The sequence below is a fragment of the Callorhinchus milii genome, unplaced genomic scaffold, assembly GCF_018977255.1.
Source record: "Callorhinchus milii isolate IMCB2004 unplaced genomic scaffold, IMCB_Cmil_1.0 Scaffold17, whole genome shotgun sequence".
NCBI classification, from domain to species: Eukaryota; Metazoa; Chordata; class Chondrichthyes; order Chimaeriformes; family Callorhinchidae; genus Callorhinchus; species Callorhinchus milii.
This window is the reverse complement of record NW_024704758.1, coordinates 1,578,107-1,596,667: the sequence shown is the minus strand read 5'-3', so window position 1 is coordinate 1,596,667 and position 18,561 is coordinate 1,578,107. Positions and strand designations below refer to the sequence as shown.

General features: G+C 41.6%; 1 protein-coding gene across 7 annotated transcripts in view; it reads left to right on the top strand.

Moving 5' to 3' along the window:
* The window catches only part of LOC103186020 (activating molecule in BECN1-regulated autophagy protein 1), a 163,843-nt gene that overhangs the window by 65,888 nt on the left and 79,394 nt on the right, over positions 1–18,561 (top strand). For all 7 annotated transcript variants that reach the window (XM_007904817.2, XM_042341376.1, XM_042341377.1 and 4 more), the window contains 2 exons: positions 8,737–8,817; positions 10,537–10,637. In XM_007904817.2, the coding sequence (XP_007903008.1) occupies positions 8,737–8,817; positions 10,537–10,637 (182 nt within the window). The remainder of the gene's footprint in view (positions 1–8,736; positions 8,818–10,536; positions 10,638–18,561) is intronic.

Genomic DNA, 18,561 nt, shown 5'->3' with positions numbered 1-18,561 from the left:
TTTAACAAAAACTGAGATTGGTAATTGTCTCCAGGAGGAAATGTGGGGCCTGTGGAATTCCTGTGCCTATAAAAATGAAAGAAATGTGCTAACCTTTTAGACCTGGGGGCAAACACAATAGTTGAAACGCTGGTTTCTGGGCGAGATTGAAAGCCTTTATTATTACTATTATTATTATCGATCGGTTGATATGTGCAGGCCTCCTGGTATTGAAACCTGTAACAAAGCCTGTGACGATGGCCTTGGCTTCAGCTGTGCAACACAATCATTTTCTCCTGCAGTGAGGGAGTGTTTCTATTTTAGCACAGTGTAGAAACTCAGCCATTTTAGAGTTGATTGTAGCTTGAGTCATTTGGTATTCTCACCTTTGGGTGCGTCAGAATGTTTATAAATCAGAAAGTTTATTTGTCCCAGAAACTCTGGAACACTTTTACCCTCCGCCTTGCCCCCTTCCTTCCCCATCTTTAGGTCACGCCTGAAGAGCTTCCTATTCGACCATGCCTACGGGAAAAGACTACGAAGGTGCGGTCAAAGAGAAAGGTTTTTCTCCGCCACTGTCAAGCGCTCTGGGACGCTATCCTGAGTGAGAGGAGCTATAGAAATGCACGTTGTTGTTGTCTTGAGGCAGACCTTGAAAGGCGAGGGAGGGAGCTGGTCGGAGGTATCCCAGAATGGAGGAGCTTATCTGTCTGTGGGAGTCGTTTACCAAGTTGTGACATCTCTAATCTATGTAGACTTATGAAGCCTCCAGTCCCGTGGGAGGATACACTTAAGCACAGCAGTGAACAAGCACTGCATTATGTCGTTCAACCCTTTTTTGGTTTTTAATCACCCAATTGTGTAAAAAAAAATGTGCTGTAGAAACTCATCATTATGATTGTACGAGAACAGATTAAACAAATCAGCACAGTAACTTTTCACATTATGGCTGATAATTTATCCACGGAGAGTGAGCATTGTCGCATTATTTCCAGATCATAAGGAAAGGAAAAGGCTCATTACACTTTAAGAATTAACTTCCCCCTGTTGTTTGGGGGTCTTATTTTAATGTTTTTATCAAAATCAAAAACTTGAAATATGCTTCTGAATACTTCAGTATGGTGGGAATTCATTACTGGATTATCACTAACCATAATGTAAAGCTTTGTGGGCAATATAATACCACACCAGCCTACAGCTGCCACAGATTTCAATTTCATCCAAGTCAACTCATTCATTTTCAAGGCTTTGTGTATTGACAAATGCTTAAATTTACTTGATCTTTGTTCATGAGAAATAATATATTTAGCTTCACGGGCGACAAATGATTAAGGAGGTTTGGGTTTGTTTTTTTGTGTGTGCGTCTGCCTCAATGTGCTCTGTGATGTGGTATGAATGAGAATTTGTGCCCAGCTCCTTAAATGGCTGATCTCAGAAATATGGTCATAAGAAAGGGAGGCAGAGGTTAAGTGTTTGTTGTTGTTGTTGCTGTCTGAAAGGAAAGGCCATTAGAGGGTGTGTCGCTGAGCTACTCATTCATAGACTGACAGAACAAAACAAAGAACGACTATTCAATCAATCTTAAGTCCATTCCTCCCACAGCCAGTACCGAACCTACTCTTATCATGCGCTTACACAACCCAGCTCAATTCCCTCCATCTCGTGGGGGGAAGTTCCAAATCAAGACTCGCTGATCCCCAAAGGCAAACTCTCTTTCACCCTCGCCTTCTGCAACATTCCATCATTCCAATCTTGTGGATTAAATACGTACGTTTCGCCCACAAAATACGCAGTCAAACCAATTTACAGTATATCCTCTGAAACATTTTGAGATGTCTCAAAAACGTAATAACATGCCATATCAAATGCAAGTATTTTTATTCATTCCCTTAAGCCAGGCACTGGGAAAGCAAATCACCAACTATACTTTAAAGCTCTTGCGAGGTGTCTTCTTTATACATTTGGCCATTGTGTGCCTTTTCAGAAGTTGGCTCCCTTGGGCAGGGTCAATGCTTCAGCAGCCATGAACTCATTTAGTTTGAACTGAATAAGCTCCCGGTATGTGCCTGTGGCTCCACTTGAGGATGATTAAGAGCTAACAAATACAGTGTTCAGCTGGGATAGAGGTGTACTCAATGATGAAAAGAACAGTGTCTCAGCAGATTCATCGCATCCATCTGTCTCTGAATTGGAATATTGATCGATCGAACAAGGGCAAGTGGTAAAAAGGGTCAATCCTCTATCTGTAATAAGGCGGCTGTCCCTCCCAAAGGGAAGCCAAGAATAACTGAGAAAAGTGGCTACTGTTCATCTTTGCTGCTGTTGGATAACAATCTGTTTTTTAATAAAAAGTTACAAATCCTAACTTTTCTCTCTCCCCTCCCATTATAATCCGCACCATTAAGAACATAAGAATTTGCTGAACGAAAGAAGACCAAGATCCATCCAGTTCGCCTCCCACCATCCTGGCAGTTCCCAATGATATCTGAGTGAATGGCCATTGCCAGTCATGCTCAGCCATACTGAAGGAGGAGCACAGAAAGTACATTCTGCTCCTCTTTCAGTGTAGCTCAGTGGTTAAAGCACCCGCCTTGCGAGCCAGAGCACCTGGCTCTGATTCCCCGGCAGGGTGAAAAGTTGGGCAACTTTCCTTACTCCACACGCCTCTGTTTACCTAGCAGTAAATAGGAACCCAATTCTTAGTCGATTGGTAGATTGCTTTTCCGGGGGTAATAATTAAAATAAAACATTTGGTCACTCAATCCACTACTGTTTGTAGGATATTGCTGTGTGCATTTGGCTACCGCATTTCGCCCACAAAATATACAGTCCATTCACTTTACAGTTTATCCTGTGAAGTGCTTTGAGACATCTCAAAGACGTGATAAGGTACTATATCAAATGCAAGGATTATTATTATTACACAACTGATTATTCTGAGCTTGTGATATCTCTGCTTAATACAGGATATGTTCAGCACTGTATTCCTCATTGCTTGGGGTGACCACTCACCTAGGCAGGGAGAATAAAAAACTGTCCTTCCATAAGAAAGTGCCTAATCTTTGCTTTTGACTCAGCAACACTGCTGTTCTGCCCGTTTTGCTTGGATGGCATTTAGGTGCTGCAATAACATTTTAGCGTCAAAGTGTTATTTTTAAATGGAAAATTAATTCCCTAGTGATCAGTTCCAATCGCTAAAGCCATTGTGAACCTAAACCTTCAGGTCCGCACAGCCCACAGCACAGGCCTAGAGATTGCAGGATCAATTCCTTTGCTTTCCTGTGCAGAGTTAGTTGATCTTGGGCTCTGTTGAAGGTGGGTGCTATGATGTAAGTTGAGGAAGAAAAAGGAGTCAGAGTTTGTTTAAGGGCATTTTTTTCCAACTAGTTAAGCCAGGTATGCATACTGTGTAAAATCAACAATGACTTGCATTTGTATAGCGTCCTTCACGCAGGATAGCGTATCGGAGCAATGAAATTTAATTCCTAACACAGCTGGTTAGACTCCAGCAGTTACCCCAACGCACACTCTGGTGTCCCCAGGCCTTGGCTCTTGCCGACCTGCCCCTAATACTTTCCAGAATGAGGTAAGCAAGATGTGTCCTTTCAGGAAGAGAGAGAGAGAGAGCGCATTACATTCCAACAATCTATCTCTGGGATTTCCACGTGTAGGTGGGAGGCCTGAAATTTGCAGTTAGGTTTAGACACGAGATGGGTTTCTGCATGTGTCAGATACCAGGCCGACCAAAACTAAATTCAAACATTTAACATTTTATTCTCACCCAATGCTAAATTTGTTCTGTTTTCTACTTGATATTTCGACGTGGTTGGTTTTCAGCAGGCAGCCCGGGATAATAATAATAATAATAATAATAATAAATCTTGCATTTGCTATAGGTTTTCACGTCGGGAGGATGTCCCAAAGCGCTTCACAGAACACACTGAAGCGAATTGACTGTACATTTGTGGGCGAACGCAGCAGCCAATTGCGCACAGCAATGTCCCACAAACAGTCGTAGATTGAAAATGACCAATTTATTATTGTTTTTGTTTTGGAGGGATTATTATTAGGCTCTGTGTGGAGTAAGGAAACTTGCCCAAGGTTTCGCCCTCTGCCTGGAATTGAACTCAGGTCTCTCACTTGCAAAGCGAGTGCTCTAACTACTGAGCTACAGGACTTCACAACTTATAGCTAATGAAACACGGGTGCAAGACTCTGAATTTGAATTTTAATATGTTAATAATTAGTTTTGTAACTTTACAAGTGGCGAAATAGTAGAAAGTGGCTCAGCAATAGCTTTTCTGAGCCTTACTTGGAATATTCATTAACTTTGTAATTTAGAATATTAGACCAGGGAATCTAAGTGGACTCTTGACTTTGTTAAACTACAAATCATATTTCACTGGCTTTATTTTATATATTGCTTTTCACCAGTACTGACCAGCACGTCATTTGCAAATACCCTTCCACAGTACATTCTGCACTCTCTCACATTATCCTGTTTCTCCAATACTTTTGTATATTGTTTAGGCAGTCGCAAATTAGCTGGAAAATTTATAACAACAACCCCCCTCCCACTCCCTCTAATTCAGTTCTCCTCTTGAATTCTTAAGTTGATGACTTCTGAAAGCTTAGGAGAGCTTGTGTCACATTGGGATAAGGGTCTGTGTGTGTGTCTGTGTACACACATTATTTGTATAAGTTGCATTGATTATCTCACCAGGTGCGTGCATTAACTAGAGAGGATACAAAACAAGAAAAGCAACTCATTAATGACAGGCAGCCATTTACCACGATTGCTGGCTTTATTTAATCATCCTCCGCGATTACCTTTCAGCCGCGAGTGTGTCCCTTCCAGTATATTTGCACTTCTCCCTTCTCTCTTCCTTTCAGGATCCAAAAGCATATGGTTCGTTTAAAAATGAAATCATCCGTGCTATGCAGTGCAGAGGACCATGTGTTTTTCATTATTGATTTGCCTTGCTAATTGGTTGAAAGCCTTGAAGTGGAAAAACTTGAGCACCATCAATTCTGCCCATATTGACAGCGCTGCTGAAATAATTGCTGTATCCATTTTTTTAAAGTTTTCTTTTTCTCTGAAGTGTGCTCTTTGCTGCAATGGGTGTGTGTATTTTATTTCAGAATGAATCTTTTTAATGAGTTTACTGGACCGTGCGGATTTCACACTACTTCTGTTTGGGGAGAATTCATACTGAAATCCCCTTTCCCACAAGCCAGTTATGCAAAGATGGCTTGGAAATCATCACCAGCGAGCACTAAAAGATGACTAGACCCAATCAAATATCTACTGTAATCTACCCTCTCATGATAGATAATGTTCTGCAGTACAAATTAACAATAACAACAGTTAAATTTGTATAGCACCTTTCATGTCGGGAGGACGTCCCAAGGCGCTGTACAACTTGCATTTATATAGTGCCCCTTGCGAAGGATATCACCTTGGAGCACTTCACAAAGATGGAGTCTACCCTGAGGGAAGATAATGATTGTAGATAATCCTTGCTTTTGATATAGCGGCTCATCAAGTCATTGAGATGTCTCAAAGCGCTTCACAGGATATAGTGCAAAGTGGATTGAATATTTTGTGGGTGAACCGAAGGGGGAAGAGATAAGTAACTGTAATCACAGTCAAAGAGGAGGTTTTTAGGCATTTTTCTTTAGTTTTTCAGTCGAGCTTTTTTTTAAATTAGGTGATAAAAATCACACAATTTCAGCAGAAATATGTCATTCGGTCCATCGAACCTCTACTGGCTCTGGCTTGTTCCCTGGACCAATCTGCCCTAATCCCTATCCCCTTCTCTTTCCGTGCAGCCATGACAGATGCTTGACAAAGTATCATTAAAATGTTGCTACGGTCTTAGTGGCTTTCACCACTGGTGGTGAGGCATTCTGCGTTCCAATAACCCTCTCCTGCAAGGGGGAATCTCTTTCATCCTCCCTGTTAACTTTGCAGTGAATATAGGAGTTAGTGTGTGCGCCAATTGCTCTTGATGTCATTAGTTGCTTTATCCACGGAGTTATAATAATAATATTTGATATAGCGCCTTATCACGTCTTCAAGACGTCTCAAAGTGCTTCACAGAATATATTGTAAAGGGTATTGACTATATATTTTGTGGGCAAAATGTTATACTAGAGCCACTAATGGGATTAATTATAATATCATCTGATTTCATATCCTTGAGATTCTCTCTTACCCCCCCCCCCTTCCCTGTTTCAGTACTTTACAAAAAGGGAACTTTGAGAAGGTCGTCTTGTTAAATACAAATCTCTTTGCCATCGATACTTCTGCAGGCTCTTACTTGACTTTTGCCCTTTCTTGTATATCAAAAAAAAAGTTCTTCCAGCTTTTAAATTGGAGAGCTTTGCAGAAGTTCAATTGGGAAATTGCCTAAATTGCCAATGTGATCTTAGGTCTCGGGTTCAGTTTCTACCAATTTGAGTCAGGTCAAAAGCAGATTAATGGCTTTTAGCTGACACGAGTCACATTTAATGTTACTCACAGTTTTAGCAGCAAAGTCACAGTAAGTAGCATCTGATACCATATGGTGCAGTAGAAGGCTAGCCCCTGGCAGTGTAGTTGTCTCTGGGGTTCTGGAAATAACGTGGCCTCAGCGTACTGTGTGTCGCAGAGCGGCTTCAGTGAAGGGCATTGCGTGTATGTTGGAAGTAAGATCTGATGTTGGACTGTATAACACTATATGGAGCATTAACTATCCAAATTATTGTAATGAGCTCCAAAGAAAATGCTGTTGGTACCAGGAAATGCTAGAAACGCCATGTCCGAAGGGGAACTTAGGTTCATGTTTAAATGTAACGTTTGCTTGGAACTCAAATCAATTTGATGACTGTTGTGTGAAGAGTGAAGGAAACCTAATTAAAGTCAAAATTATTGAAGGGATGGAAGCTCTATTAACATGGACGGACGTGACTAATTGGATTTGATGGCCTGTTTCTGTACTATAGCATTCTGTGTAATTGGCCCTTAGATAATATTTAATAATTTAAAGAGTAAAATGAACAGAGAAAGGTGTAAGAGAACAGGCAGCGGAGAGCAAATGACGGTATGGAATGAGCAGGAACAGGACATATTGCTTGTAATAATGAATACTTCAGACCCGGAAGAGATATGATTTCAACCAGGAGAGGTCGACCTTTAGAAGGAGCTTTGTGCCTAGGATTTTAACTTAACTTTAATTAATGCGCTAAACAATCCAGCCTCCCAGAAGGGAACTGCACTGGTTTCTGGTGATGGACATCTCGAAATGAGAACAGCTAAAGTGCTGGCTGGTGTGATCAGGCAATCCAAAACTGGTGATGTTATGAGGCCAATTTCAGGAGCAAGACTGGATAGAAGAAGCTAGGTAGGTTAATTGTACAGTTGACATTACAATTATATACTGCAGAAAAGCCCCTAAGCCATGTGAATTGGACATCTTGTCATTATGGTACAAGTATGGTACATTTTTGTTCCATCGATTGTTAACATCTTAGATTTCCCAGCTTGGTTGATGGAAAAGGGGGAGGGAGGGACTTTTAATGGTCTCAGGCTGTTGTATCCCTGCTGCTGTGCTGGCTGAGCACATATTCTAGTTGGGTCCCACAATTTATTTTTGCCGCTTTATATGAATTGCTTTTTGGAGCTTCTGTTGTCTCTTCTGTTTCTCAATTGATGGGAGATATTTAATGTAGTCCTCCCTCTCCCACCCACCACTCTACTCTCCTCTTTAATGTGTGAGAAAGAACATCTTCGTCCCAGCGTGTGGAACGCACTGCTGAGTCCTCGTGCAGTAGTGATGAGAACAATGAGAAGCTCTGTACTTGATGCCTTAACCTAACAGCACATTTCCATCCATATTCCATGCATCTCGAGGCAATTTACAAGTCCCTGTGCAGTTGTCATTTTAATTGAATATGCATAAGAGGTAGATGAGTGTCTGCCAAAATGTCTTATTGGATTTGTTTTTCCGTTGCACCAAAACTAAAGCCTCTGCAGCAGTGAATTTAAGGTAGTCAGCTTCACACCGGATCAAAATGGTTACCAAATCTGGTGTTGTTTTGTTGATAAGCTGACGTTGTCTAGAATTCAGATTTTCAGGTTTTGAACCTGAAATCTGTTTCAGGTTTTATGTGTGTTTACAAGCCTGATTCTGCGGATGTTAAATGCACCATTAGGTGTGAACAATAACATTTTGTGCTGAAAATGAAACTTGCCTCTTGTGCTTCCCAAGTGTCGGTTCTCCATTGACTGCTCAAGTCAAACATTAGGATTTAATCTCACAGCCTAGGCTGCTACTCTAGTGCAATACTGGGGTCAGGCTCGGTGGGGGGGGAAGAAGAGTTGGGAGGAAGGTTGCTCTATTATTGGGGAAGGAGGGCATTTTTTGCGGGAGATGAACCGAGGTCCTGGCTACCTGACCAGATGAACGTTAAAGCCTGGACGGTTTTGGAAAAGAGAATGAAGTTTCTGCGGATACTTTGGCCAATGATCCTCTTGGCAAATTGGTCATTCACACCATGGCTGATCACAGGACCTTGCTGTACAGCGCTTTGAGGCGTTTCAAACTCCCAAGTTCATTTTCAAAACCCTTCTTCCCCCACTCCCCCCAAATCTGTAATTCTATCTGATAATATTTCTAAAATTTATTCTAAAATTCTAAAATGTAAAAAAAAATTCACATCCGGTTACAAGAATCTAATTCTCCTTTTCTTTATTCCTTTGTGTGTGTGTTGAAGGGACGGAGGTGAGAGATCACGACATCGAGCTCCAAGAAATGCGAGAATGACTGCTCCGTCACTGGGACGTTTCGTTCCTCGGTAAGACCTCTTGATTGCGACCAACCGACTACGCCTTCCATAAATTTCCATGTGTGGGTGGCCTACACATGTATAACTCTGTCTGGTTTGAATAGCCTTAGGCAAAATAACACACAAAGCCCTGCCCAGTCTGACAAAATATATCCACATGAATAGGTCATATCTGCTCCCTTATTATAATATTTCACGTCACCTCTATCTTTCTGATACCAACTCCCTGCCTTTTTCCAATCCATTCCTTAAGTAACAGTTGGATCCACATGTTCACTGCCTAGCGGCTGAATTCCGAGTCTGGATAATGTCATGAACTGATGGGAAAAGTAGTTGAAAGTGTCGTGAAGCAACCGGGAGAATCATAGAATATTACAGCACAGAAGCAGGCCATTCGGCCTTTCGAGTCTGTGCCGGCTCTTTGGAAGAACTACCCAACCTGTCCCACTTTTCCCTTTTTCCCCATATCCTTGCATAACCCTTGGATCATTAAGTATAACGAACGTGTCTTATGATAATTTCAGCATGGCCTGCCCAAACCTTGGAAGTACGCGAGTGCTCGGGAGGGCACCAAACCCTGGGCAATACAGGGCAAGAAATACTTCTTTGTACTTTTGGGAACATGGACAGCTGCTACAGGCACAAAAAAAAATTCTTCTAAAATTGGAATTTCTAATGCATCCATTGAAAAATTATCAAATATGGGCCACCGGGGGAGTGGAGCAGTGAGTTACAAGGCAGGAACGCAGACTTGAGGGGCTTGGTGTATTGCTCCTGTGAATTATAACTCACCTGAGCCCCTGTGTTTTTATCTGGCTGCCAGGTTGTTTTGATCTCAGGGCTAATGCACGATGTGAAACTGATCAACGACTGAGCTGGGAGCAATGTTATTTCCTTGATTTAGCAGAGACCGTGTTCAAATTAGAGAGAGCTGTTCAGTACTTTTACTTTTGAAGATGAGTTATTAATAAGGGATGTACTCTATTAAACAACGTTATATAAAGATAATCTGCTAATTGTTTTGCCACTGAGGTTTGCTTAAACAAGTGGCTCTTGTTTGCTTATTATAACAATAATAATCCTTGCATTTGATATAGCGCCCTATTATGTCGTTAAGATGTCTCAAAGTGCTTCACAGAACATAGTGTAAAATGAATTGATTGTGTATTTTATGGTTGAAACGCGGTGGCCAATTGCGCACAGCAGTATCCCACAAACAGTCTTGGATTGAATGACCCAAACAGTAAACAGTGTGAACAGTGGTGTACAATGTAAGGAAACTTGTCTAAGGTTTTGTCCCGGTCCGGAAATCAAACATGGGTCCTCTCACTTGCGAGGCGAGCGCTCTGACCACTACGGGATGTGGGACTCCACAACACTTTGCAGAATGACAATTTATAAAGAGTGAGGATTAGCATTGACCAAGAACAGCCAGTACACTGGCGAGTGGGGACACTGAATGATCGATTTCAATCAATGAACACACAGGACAGAACACGAGATTCTGCTTGAATTCAGCTATCCCACAAGGTAGCAAGTGGGACAGTAAAAAAATTAAGCCTTGTTTCCACCCGTTGTAAATCTGATCTGCCAAATAAGGTCACATTATAAAATCACTCATTGGTGTTTCCACCTTGGCAATTTAAGCTTTTTTTTCAGTGCCTGCAGTATGTACTCACACTGAACAAAACCGATGGTTAATACTAAATGTTATCTTACTTTCTGCAGGCGATTTCTGCTGCCAGAGTACCTTCCTTATGCAGGCATCTTCCACGAGCGAGGACAGCCTGGTTTGGCCACACATTCCTCTGTCAATAGGGCTTTAGCAGGTAAGCCTCATGTGTGGCTGCTAGAAACATGTTGGCAGATTGGTATATTTGTGAAACTTCTGAGGGGCACTATCTGTCCTCTGAGACTCTACCCTGCTTGGAGGGCGCTATGTAAGTGCATGTTGTTATTCTTGTCCTGGTGCCAGTGCAGTGGTGAGTTCTCTTGAGGGGTACGGTGGCTGTTCTGGTGCCAGGCTATTAACATTCCTGAAAAGATCCTAACAAAGCTAGCCTTTCGAGTTGGGTCTTTTTCTCAGTCTGTCACTCGGCTGGAAGAACACAGCAAAACGGTGTCCAGAAAGGGTCACTGTTGTAGTTTATTTGCAGGGTGCTCAATATGTGTGTGGCTCTGAGGTACTGTCAGATTTTTCTCTTCTAGTGTTGATTAGGTAACACTGGCTTTTGTATTTGTCCCTGTTCAGTAGATTCAGGTCTGCAGTCAACAGGTACACTCTCAAACTTATCACGTCATTACCCAAACTAGCATTGGAGTGAATGTGCATTGTGGTAGAAGCAGCCCTGGGATGCAGTCGCCATTTCCGATGGTTTCATCTGATCTTTACAGTATGCTAGCGTGCTCAAATGGGAAGTTTGACTGTACTCCAGAATTAATTTATCAACCCATTTATATTGTAAGGGATTTTACCATGTTGTTCCCTCCAGGCGTGGCTGCTCAGAGACCTCAATAATACGTGTTCTCATTTGGTTTTGCTTTGATTTGGGACGTCCTCCCAAAGGGTAAGGAGCTACACAAATTGATTTGTTTGTTGTTTTGCTAAATGTTGGCATTAACGGGTGTTTGAAATCTTTTCCCATGAGTGGATTAAGCTCTTGAGTCCGCGATGAACTGAAAGGGCAGTGCATCTTGTGCTGATTTTCATATTATACTGTCCCACTTGCTACCTTGTGAAATGAAAGCCAATGTAGCTGTCATTTGACTGTAATGGCAGCAATAGCTGTAATTACTTTTCACATCGGACTTGGCTGTATTACAGACAGCCAAGTTTGATTACTTTGGAAGTTTTTGAAAGGGTGAAGTAAAAATAGATTGCAGTTAATAAAGCTCATTCAGTGAGGAGAGATGAGATAGGTGTACGCCTGGTTATACTGCAACAATAAGCTCAATGGTATAACTGCAGTGGAATAGTATAGCAGCCAGCCTGAATTACTTTTTGTCTTTATTCTCTTTATCTCAAGCAAAGCTGTGACTGGGTGGGCAATGCCCCTGCTTTGTCACCCACCGAAGTGCGAGCCTTACAGCGGGCAACGAAGAAAATAGCTGCGATAAAGATTTTTTTCTTCCCAAACTCTTTTTTGGGCCATCTTCCTAAATTTGGTCACTCAATCCAGACTGTTTATGGGATACTGCTTGCGCAGTTGGCCGTCGCGTTTCACCCACAAAACACACAGTCACTCCAATTCACAGTATATTCTGTGAAGCACTTTGAGACATCTCGAAGACGTGATAAGGCGCTATATCAAATGCAAGGATTATTATTATCTCTGATGATACAAATGAACAAATGGAGTTAATTTTTTCCCTCTTCAAAGCATTTAACTTTTTTTGTCTTCTACTGGCGGGATGGAGATATTTCTATGGCGGATTCTCTGCTCAGACCCAAGTGGCCATTCTTCATATGTGAGCCTTAACGGCAGATTATTGATATGAAACTGACCTTATTATTTGGTATCTGCACACTAGCACCTCAAGTAGAGGCCAGTCAGTAACAATTGGGATCACGCTGATTTCTTCCCCCGCCTTGTGTTGCCAAGACTAATTTTGGTGTCCCTTGTGTTGCCCTGTCTCAGATCAACTAACGCAGAACAGATTGTGGATCAAACCTTTCCTGTCCGTGGGTCACCTGTTCACAAAATAAACTGGCTGAGCCATCGCCTAAGCCATAAATGTCCCATTATAAACCTTATTGCCCTTTCAGCTTGTTAAAAATATTAAAATGTTAAATTTACTTTCAACATATCAACACTGTGTGTACTGAATCCTGATCAATGGCCGTGAAATAAATCTCATTTGTGCCCTTTTGCCATCATGAACCTTTGAATCATGGCCCTGTAATAGAAATAAACTTCTAATAAAAGAATGAGCCCATCTGTGAAGGCAGCATACCTGCCTTTTGGCAAATAAATACTAGATGAGTGCGTGCAGTCTGAAGTCCAGGCTCTGAGGTTCAGAAGACACTTGTTAACTACTCCTGGCCTTTGAATCTTAAGACTAGATTAAGACTCAAACATCTTTCTTCATTCTCGCAACTTGTACACCCTGGGATTTGATCCAACAGTACCAATAATTCCTATTTAAAATGAGCGGCATAAATCGAATGCTTGGTGACAACTGCGGAAACTGGGTCGCAGTCAACGCCAAGGAATATCTGTCTGAAGCTCTCAGTACTGTCGCTAGTGATTTATTAGGTCTTTCCTCACTTGTGCGTTGGGGCAAACATTCACTCTTCCCCATCGACCTCTCGAGCCTCGGAAAGTAATTTTGTAAACTGAGAAGTGCCAATCCAGCTCAAAGCATCTCTTTCATCCACCGTCTGCCACTGATCAATATAAATAGGCAGTCAGGGATATTATTCCTCTTCATAATAAGACATGAGCAACGAAGGAGGAGAGTACCTGAGTGCTAATGTGCAGGTGCCTCGATAAAGTCTTTCGCCCAGAAAATATACAGTCAATTCACTTTGCAGTATATTCTGTGAAGTGCTTTGAAACATTTCAACAACGGGATAAGGCACTGTATCAAATGCAAGGATTATTATTATAATTAAAATGCAATCTGTTTAGAAGAATTCACTTCTTGATTAAAGCTAGGGAGCAGTATTGTGAACAGGAAGTGCTTGCCCTGGACGCTCCTTCCCCTTCTACCAATATTGAATCTACCTACACTTTATCATTAATGATAATCCTTACATTTGGTTCCATGCCAGGAGGACGTCCCAAAGCACTTTATCAGATATGCTGTAAAGTGCAGTTTTGTGGGAGAACGTAGTTTGTGAACAGTTTTGGTAAAGACGGTGGGTATTCTGTCTGTCACTAAGTCACTTAGCCGGAAGGGGCAAAGTACAGAACTGCTGATGACTTATTCAATGTTAACACCTCTGACTCTGCTCAGTCGAAAAAGGAGCAAGTTCTTGCTGTTACCGAGACCCACAGAGCCTTTCTTTGAAGAGAGGGTGCATCAGTCAGGGTATACAGCCAAACCCATTCCAAGTGACTCTCAGATGGAAGCACACAGACTGATTTTAATGACTTGGATAAAATTGGCAGCAAAAGCCAATTTACCCTAATTAGTTTAGTTGTTGTTTTGCAAATTACAGCAGGTGGGAAGGCTGAAAATTACTATTTAAATGCAATGAACATTGTCCAAATGTGCATTATCTATGGAAATTTATCCATTACATATTAAATGAAAAGCAACCACTTATTAATTTACTCCCATCATTTTATTCGCCTTGCTGTGTTAAGTGCAACATTCCGATTCTAAGTAAAGTTTAACACTGTTACAAAATGTTGGAAGTGGAAAGCCTCAAACCAGTTTAGCTTTGTAAAGGATTAGTAATGTGAAAAGCTAGATACAAGTGGTTTCCCAAAGGGATTCAAGCCAGAGCCCAGCTATAGAGGCATCCATGAGAAGGTGTCTGTGGCACTTGACAATTTACTCCGCTGCACTATAAACACAGCAATCGCAAGTTGTTAAAAGTACTTACTCTGTTTGGAAGTTGTCTCTTGAAATTCCCAAGAGAAAGCCCATGGACCATTAATCATATCTTTATAAAAGATAATTTTTTCAATCTTTGTAAAGAGCCAGTCTCGATTCCAGCTCTTCTTTAATATTACAAAAAAAGGAACACTTGATATCGATCAGACCTCTACACAAAGGGACTTATCTGAGTCAGGTTGGTCATGTAAGGGGAGGCACTGAGCGAAAGGTCAGATGCTTCACCCAGAGATGGAGAGGGAGAGAAGCCTATATTGAGCGAATCCTGAAGAATCAAAACCGAATTCGCCGGGAACCCGCAGCAGGTCAGGCAGCATCTATGGAGGGAGGAAAGTGAGTTAACGTTTCTGGTCGATGACCTTAGGGGAAGCGACCTGAAACGTTAACTCACTTTCCTTTCTCCACAGCTGCTGCATGACCTGGTGAGTGTTCCTCGCGACTTCTGTTTTTATTTCAGATGTGCAGCATTCTGCCTCCTGAAGAATGTTTGACGGTGCAGACAGTGGTTGATCTAGGAACAGGCTTATTGTTTGTCTCTCAGTGAAGAAATACATTTTGATACAGGAAAGGGTTTGAAGGCTGGGGGATAATATTTAAATACAACCAATTACCACCTCATTTTTGTGCTCACATCAGGAGAGAAAGCTCAGAAGGGGATCAGTCCTGTTGTGTTATGTTTCCAATTAGCTTTCCTGAAATATGATCCCTAATAGTAACTTGGCAGTAAATTGTAGACATGTGATTTTTGAACGATTCAGTCAACGGCAAAATGGGAACTGACACAACGACAAAAAAACTTGCATAAAAGTGATTTTGATTTTTTTTAAATGCTTTTGGTGAAATTTAGTAATAATAATAATCCTTGCATTTTATATAGTGCCTTATCCTGTCTTCAAGATGTCTCAAAGCGCATCACAGTATATACTGTACAGTCAATTGACTGTATATGTTGTGGGTGAAAATGTAGCAAAGGATGGATGAGTGTTTGTGGGACCTTTTGTGGGGTGATTGTGGGACCTTTACTCAGATTGCGAGTTTAATGTAGCGGAGCAACAGGAAACGGTGTGTTTCATTGGGATTCTATGCCGTGCTTGGCTCAGGTATGAGTTTCTTTGAGATCCACTGTTTTACCAATTGCTTTAGGGATTTTTTTTGCTGAAAACTATTGCAGGGTTGTTGGCAATGTTTTAATCTTGAAGCCTGACGTTCCACAGTGCCAATTTCAAGCGAAATAGAACATTCAACATTGCACTTTGCAAGCACTTCAACCTGTCACCCAGAATCTTTCAAAGGGTGAAGAGGCTTGACAGCAGCAAAGAGCAAGCTTAGAGCCTGAGCACTTCTGCAGCAGAAAAGAGGAGAAATGAGACGGAATGAGAATATCTAAGGCTCTTGGCGACACATGGGTTCATTTAGCAGCAATGTTACCGTGAATGATCAGGTTTGAAAGTGTGCTTGAGTCAGTCCGTAGCGTAACTTTGTGTTGGCCTGTTCAGAAGCGCCATAGATCAAAGGTAAATTGCAAGAAACCATACAAGCTGCCAGAAATTGAATCGTTTGAACTGGTAGAAAGAACCAGTGGTGAAAACACTAGAATACTGTCCTGAGATAATTCCCCACTTCAACTCGGTACATTTATTGGAGGCAGGTTGGTTTTCCAGTCTTTTTAGATTTTTATTGCGGGGTGGAGTGTGTCGCCAAACTCATGGCCGAACAACATAAACCTGTAATACAGGGTGACCAAAAAAGGCATGATACCATGACACTGTCCAGTAAGTATTAAAGAAATGATGAATAAATAATAAAGTAATTATTGTCAACTAAATAGCATCACGACTTTTTGGTCAACCTGTGTATCACGTGCAAATCTCGTGCTCTGGATCGTGAGCCATAACTGGAAACCCTTCTCTGAGGGTTTACCTTCCCCCACTACGCCCCCCACCCCCCCCCACTCACCCGCCCCGTGTTACCACACAAACTCACATTATAGAGTGCTTCGCACACAGCAGATGTGGCAAGTATTCAGATCTCCTGGAGTCCTGTAGCTCAGTGGTTAGAGCATTCGCTTTGCAAACGAAAGACCTGAGTTCAATTCCAGGCAGAGGGCGAAACCTTGGGCAAGTTTCCTTACTCCACACAGAGCCTAATAATAATCCCTAAAACAAAACAATAATAAATTGGTCATTTTCAATCTACGACTGTTTGTGGGACATTGCTGTGTCCTGACATTGCTGTGTTACTGTTTGTGGGACGTCCTTCCGACGTGAAAAGCGCTATATCAAATGTAAGGATTATTATTATTATTATTATTATCTCTGTTCCTCTGGATAAGTCACTGAAATAAATATTCCCACTTGTGTCAGAAATGGGCTTGTGAACTCTCATCTGCTGAGAATTTTCTCTAACCTCCTCTCCCCCCACCTCTATCTCTCTTCTTCCCCCCCCAGCCCCCCACGTGTTTTCCTCCCTCTTGAGGTGACTTGTGCTGATAGCACCTCTCCAGCGCACTGGCCAGGTGGCTATTACTTACATGAGGGTTCAGACTATTGAGTTGTTAGCAGATATTCAACTGTAAGGCAGGAAAAAATAGGCATTGCAACCTTCCCCTGATCACTAGTTCACAACACTGGCTGGACAGCAATCGAGGTCTGGGTTTGAAAATAATTTTAAATTGTAGCCAGTCTTTCCTGGAGAGGTGGATGAGGGTCGGATGACATTATTAAACACAAAGTGTTCAAGCTCCTTTTTTACTTGTAATATCTTCTGGATTTTCACTTGCATATATATTGGTGTTTAGGTATTGCAATTCTGTACCAGTCTCTCCCACAACAATAGCTAAACAAGCATTCCATCCCCAGGCTAAAACTGAATAATATTCAGGCACGCAGGACCTGTATATAACATAGCTACATTCCAATTAATCATAAAATCTGCTACTCGGGAGTAAGAACAGGGTTCAAGCTATCTTACCATGAAGTAAAATTATTTCTTAAAGATATGATCATCTCTTCCTATACAGCAGGGACGGCAGTGCTTTTTTTTAACGCAAAGAAACTTAAATAAGATTCACCCCGAGTGTTTGTATATTCTTCTTAATTGTTTTTAAAAAAAGTATGCCTATAGCTTCAAAACTGTCCAAACAAATTAAAACCCTGACAGGAGGCCTGAACCCACCTTCTGACTCAGAGGAACAAGTGCCAGTGAACAAGGAGAAACTATTTCCACTGGCGGGTGGGCCTGTAACCCGAGGACACCGATTTAAAATAGTTGTTAAAAGAAACAGATCGGATCTGGAATGCATTGCCTGAAAGGGCGGTGGAGGACGATGCATAACAATTTTTAAGAGCGAAGTAGATGATTATTTGGGGAGGACAAGTTTGCAGGGCTATGGGGTAGTAGGGTTGCTTTGGATAGGTGTTTTCAAAGAGACGGCACAGACACAATGGGCCAAATGGTCTTCTGTGCTGTATAATTCTATGAATGGGGGGAACAGGCTTGAGGGGCCGAATGGTCTACTCCTATGAGTCCTGTAAATGTATCCCAAGCTCTGCTCCACCACAGCTCTCTGTACATTACTCCAAACTTGATGTAAGAGGGAGAAGAGAGCAGGGAGAGAGTTTTTTTTGCAAATTGCTTTTTTCTAAGCAAATTGAGTCTCATCAATAAATATGTTTAGAGATTTTTTCCAGCAGGGGGCAGTATGCTTATGTTGCATGCCTTTGAAAATCAGAATCATGTGCAACACAGATAGGTAGATTTTGACATTACTGAAAAGATAATCTATTCTTAATCAGAGCACAAAGGGCTGAGGAAAAATACCGCTTATTAACGCTTACACAAAGGAATGATTCAGGAGAATTGAGCAGTGCTCACAATGGATATCAAAACGCTGATTGTCCAGCGCCTTAGGACGTCCTCCCAATGAGAAAGGCGCTATACAAATATAATTTTGTTGTTGTTTTTGTTGTTATTGTTACCACTTGTTTTTTGTAGTGAGTTCTGATGTTCCTAAGTCTGCTCCACTGCTGCAAACCTGAAACCTCCCATGTCCGCTTGCTCCAAGAAACTTAAATAAGATTGACCCCAGGTGTTTTGTATTTTTTTTAAAAAAAGCGAGCCTGCCTATGGGGTCAAAATAGTTCAAAGCACTTAAAATCCTGACGTGTTCTCTAAACTCATCTTCTGACT